Source organism: Colobus angolensis, unplaced genomic scaffold (assembly GCF_000951035.1).
Source record: "Colobus angolensis palliatus isolate OR3802 unplaced genomic scaffold, Cang.pa_1.0 Scaffold37, whole genome shotgun sequence".
NCBI lineage: Eukaryota > Metazoa > Chordata > Mammalia > Primates > Cercopithecidae > Colobus > Colobus angolensis.
In genome coordinates this window covers 3,847,527-3,852,682 of record NW_012117043.1, presented here as the reverse complement: position 1 = coordinate 3,852,682, position 5,156 = coordinate 3,847,527, and the positions used below count along the sequence as shown (strand labels likewise).

At 39.1% G+C, this 5,156-nt stretch overlaps 1 protein-coding gene across 4 annotated transcripts in view; it reads left to right on the top strand.

Moving 5' to 3' along the window:
• Window positions 1-5,156, top strand: part of RPS6KB1 (ribosomal protein S6 kinase, 70kDa, polypeptide 1) — a 68,042-nt gene that overhangs the window by 25,390 nt on the left and 37,496 nt on the right. For all 4 annotated transcript variants that reach the window (XM_011953663.1, XM_011953661.1, XM_011953660.1 and 1 more), the window contains 2 exons: window positions 2,020-2,069; window positions 4,060-4,180. In XM_011953663.1, coding sequence (XP_011809053.1) covers window positions 2,020-2,069; window positions 4,060-4,180 — 171 coding nt within the window. The remainder of the gene's footprint in view (window positions 1-2,019; window positions 2,070-4,059; window positions 4,181-5,156) is intronic.

The following is a 5,156-nucleotide window of genomic DNA, read 5'->3' as shown; positions in this document are numbered from 1 at the left end:
TTTTTTTTTTTTTTTTGAGATGGAGTCTTGCTCTGTCACCTGGGCTGGAGTGCAATGGAATTATCTTGCTCACTGCAACCTCTGCCTCACGGGTTCAAGCAATTCTCCTGCCTCAACCTCCTAAGTAGCTGAGATTACAGGCGCCCTCCACCGCACCTGGCTAATTTTTGTATTTTTAGTAGAGACAGGGTTTTGCTGTGATGGCCAAGCTGGTTTCAAACGCCTGACCTCAGGTGATCCACGTTCTTTGGCCCCCACCAAAGTGTTGGGATTACAGACATGAGCCACCTTTCCCATCTGGTTGCTTAAATTTCTTTCTTTTTCTTTTTTTCTTTTTTTTTTGAGACGGAGTCTCACTCTGTCGCCCAGGCTGAAGTGCAGTGGTGTGATCTCGGCTCACTGTAAGCTCCGCCTCCTGGGCTCACACCATTCTCCTGTCTCAGCCTCCCGAGTAGCAGGGACTATAGGCACCTGCCACCACTCCTGGCTACTTTTTTGTATTTTTAGTAGAGACGGGGTTTCACCATGTTAGCTAGGATGGTCTCGATCTCCTGACCTCGTGATCCGCCCACGTCAGCCTCCCAAAGTGCTGGGATTATAGGTTTGAGCCACTATGCCCAGCCGTCCCTTGCATTTCTATATGAATTTTAGGATCAGCTTTTCAATTTCTGCAAGAAAGGAACCTGGGGTTTTGATAGGATTCAGTTGAATCTGTGACCAATTTGGTTAGTATTGCTATCTTAACAATGTTAAATCTTCTGATCCATAAACATGGAATGCCTTTCCATTTATTTAGGTTGTCTTTAATTTTATTCAGCAATGTTTTATGTTTTCATTGTTTTCAGTGTATAAGTCTTACACTTTGGTTGATTTTTTTTTTTTTTTTTTGAGACAATCTCACTCTGTTGCCCAGGCTGGAATACAGTGGCACAATCATGGCACATTGTAACCATGACCTCCTGGACTCAAGTAATCCTGCCACCTCAGTCTTCTAAGTAGCTGGGACTACAGGCGTGTGCCACCACATTCAGCTAATTTTTAAAAAATTTTTTGTGGAGGCAAGATCTTACTAGGTTGGCCAGGCTGGTCTTGAACTCCAAGTAATCCTTCTGCCTTGGCCTCCGGATGTATTTATGCCACTGTACCTGCCATAAATTTTTTTCTAAACTACTTCTTAGTGATGGTATTATGAATGGAATTGTTATCTTCATTTCATTTTGGGGTTGTTCATTGCTAGTATATAGAAGGTTATTTAAATTTTGTACCCATTTATTCTATGGTCAGATTAAATGTGTGGCCAGCATGACTTCCAACTGTTTGACAGTGTTGCTTAATTATTTTGTCTTGATCGGCTGCATTTTACACTAGATACCCTGGACTAGTTGTGGGTACTGTAGGCTTAGTTTATAGCATTATGTTACTCTGTGTGCTAAAAGCACATCAAAATAGCACTGTGTGTAAATCATTTGATTTGTTAAGTCATACTCAGAATGTAGTGCCTTTAATTTCTTAATACACAAAATATATATATTTTTTCCTTTATTTGGGGGGGGGAGAAACACTGGAACCTGGGAGGCGGAGGTTGCAGTGAGCCGAGATGGCACTGTTGCACTCCAGTCTGGGTGAGAGAATGAGACTCCATCTCAAAAAAGGAAAGAAAAAAAGAAAAAGATGGGTGCCTGTAGTCCCAGCTACTTGGAACACCGAGGCAGAAGAATCACTTGAGGAGTTTAAGGCTCTGGTATGCTATGATCATACCCCTTAATAGCTACTGACTGTATTTCAGTCTGGGCAACTTAGAAAGACCTCATCTCTATTTGTAAAATAATTGAGAGTGAAATTCACACAGTGTTGTTTGTGTACTATATTTATTCATTACCATATTTGCCTGTTGTTGAAGTATAAGAGAATTTTTAGACTGGTTTATTTCATTCATTCTCTTTCAGTTATGAAACAAAGAATTAAACCTTTAAATTTTATGTTTTTGAGATTATTTCTGAAATTTAACATATTTTTCAGGGTCAGTTAAATGAAAGCATGGACCATGGGGGAGTTGGACCATATGAACTGTAAGTTTATATGAAGAGATGTTCATTGTGTTGTCTTTCTTACAAGTAGGTTTTATCAGTTCTATTTCATAGCAATCAAGTGATTCCAGTAACCTGTTCTTAAATATGTAGTCATATTTATCAGCTTGATGTATTGAATTTGGCACCAAACGCTGATCAATATTGTAACCTATCATAGTTTTGAGATTATATATGGATTTTGAGGAAAAGATATTAATTCAGATTCAGAGGACTGAATATGAATCTGAGTTGTTAGTTTAATATAGAGAGCCACAGTTTTAATCTTTTCTTACAGAAAAATTTGTAGAAATGCCTCAAAAAGTCAAATGCTTTCTGTTTTGCTTTAATATACAAACAGAAATTCATACAGTCATTCAAACAGAAATTCATGCAATCCAGCTGGGCACAGTGACTCACACCTGTAATCCCAGCACTTTGGGAGACCGAGGTGGGCGGGTCATTTGAGGTCAGGAGTTCGAGACCAGCCTGGCCAACACGGCGAAACCCTGTCTCTTCTTAAAATTAAAAAATTAGCTGGGCGACAGAGCGAGACTTCATCTCAACAACAACAAAAATGAAATTCATGTAATCTTAAGTCATTTTAGACAAGCTCCATTAGGTGAGTATGATGATTAATCTGCTCTGTATTGTACACTCAAGTAAAAAGCCTTGGTGTAGGAGGAGAGTGAGAAGATAGATCACTCATGTACATTTAAATGACAGAGACAATTGCTACCCCTTTTGGATTCTTTATTTTTATTTTTTTGGAGAGGGAGTCTCCCTCTGTCACCCAGGCTGGAGCACAGTGGCATGATCTTGGCTCACCGCAACCTCCACCTCCTGGGTTCAAGCGATTGTCCTGCCTCAGCCTGCCAAGTAGCTGGGACTACAGGCGTGCACCACCACACCTGGCTAATTTGTTTTTTTAATTTTGAGACAAAATCTCGCTCTTGTCCCCCAGCCTCCCGAGTAGCTGGGATTATAGGTTCCTGCCACCACGCCCAGCTAATTTTTGTATTTTTAATAGAGACGGGATTTCCCCATGTTGGCCAGGCTGGAATTTTTGTATTTTTAGTGAAGACAGGGTTTTACCATGTTGGTCAGGCTGGTCTTGAACTCCCAACCTCAAGTGGTCCGCCCACCTCAGCCTCCCAAAGTGCTGGGATTAAGCCACCACGCCTGTTGGATTCTTGAAATTAAGCTAATAACTTAAAAAAAAAGATAGAAGAAGTTTTGTACCATGATGTGAACTAATTGGGTAGTTTTGGAAAGATCCCAGATTTTCTGCTGACATTGCCAAATGAGGTTGGATAATACCTAATTTCATAGATATTTTGAGTGAAGTAAATTTGAATAACTAGAAGACTTTTTTTCTTTGTCAACTTAATAAACTTGTTCTAATTTACCTTAGTTTTGGGGTGCTTGATGCTTATGAAAATAAATAATTGTCTTCTTTTACATTGTTGCACTACTAAGAGCAAGATGGGTCACCAGCAGCTGTATTGGAGTCACCCGTGAAAATTGAGTCAGGGTTCTTGCTCTTATTGCATCTGCTCAAACCAGCAAGATCTGATCCAGAAATACGGCCACAATATGTGCCACCAGTGTTTCCATCAGTACACGAAGGACATAGGTTTCATTAAGTTGGACTAAGCGATCTTCCTTGAATGGATTATCCAAGGCACCTACCCAATGAAAAACCTCTTTGTACATACCTCTTTGTACAATACTTCTTTGTACATAAAATAAACATTTATAAAATAAGTAAATAATCAATTGCACATTTTGTGAACAAGGAGGTAAACAATTATCGGGCCACCCTCATCTTGACCTGCTGTTCTGTTTGTTTAGAGCACAGATAATTTGCTGTCATGTCCTTTTTTCCTTTTACTTAATTATATTACATTTCTTTTTCTCCTTTTTCTTGACTATATGCTGAAAGTAATTTAACTTTTTGCAAATTTATTTTTGGTTTTGCTTTTCTTCCCAGTGGCATGGAACATTGTGAGAAATTTGAAATCTCAGAAACTAGTGTGAACAGAGGGCCAGAAAAAATCAGACCAGAATGTTTTGAGCTACTTCGGGTACTTGGTAAAGGGGGCTATGGAAAGGTAGGCAATATTTTTGAAATGAGAGCTGTTGTCTGTCTTGAATAGATTGATTTTTATGCCCTGGTTCTAGCAGTCATCTTCAATCTTTGTCAGCTGTCAGCAAAGGATATGATCATGACCACTTAGCTGGTATGTTTGAGGGATGTACAGAAGTTCAGTTTTCCCTTCCCTTTGTAAAAGCCTGGCACATAATAGGTGCTCAGTCAATATTTGTAGAATAAATAAGTAGGCAGCTATACCAGGCAAAGTCTATTTTTAGAGGGTTTAATCTTTACTTTGGTTAAATGGTATCCTCTTTAAAAATAAACTCCTCCTTGCTTACAAGAGACATGGCACTCTAAGTTGTTATCTGTTACTGAGACCTTAATCTCAGCTGGTTATCTGGAGCAGTAGATGGAGGAAGCTGAAGGAATATAAAAAGGGGGAAGAAAACTGAAGAAAACTATTTAGTTTCACAGTTTTGCCCAAGGCTTTGTAACTTAAGACATCACTTTTATGAGTTCTGCCCATGAAAATTTTTACCAAACTATTCTTTTATCAAAATACTTTAGATAACAACTTGGTTAGGATTAAGTTTTAAGAACTATTTTTGCTATTGTGTAGTGTTAATTTTTGCAAAGCAGACATTTGTAGTCTATTCTTATGCTTAAGAACACATTCTAATTTCTAATCATCCTGAATGTGCAACACATGCACTTTGAATCTCACATATTTTAGGTGTTGCACGAAAATGTTTATAGTTGTCTTTCAGTATGGGGGAGGGATAAGGGGGGACTGATTCCAAGACCTTTGCAGATAATGAAATCTGCCAATGCTCAAGTGCCTTATGTAAAATGGCATAGTATTTTCATATAAGCTACACGCATCCTCCCATATACTTGTTTTTTTTTTTTTTTGAGACGGAGTCTCGCTCTGTCGCCCAGGCTGGAGTGCAGTGACCGGATCTCAGCTCACTGCAAGCTCCACCTCCTGGGTT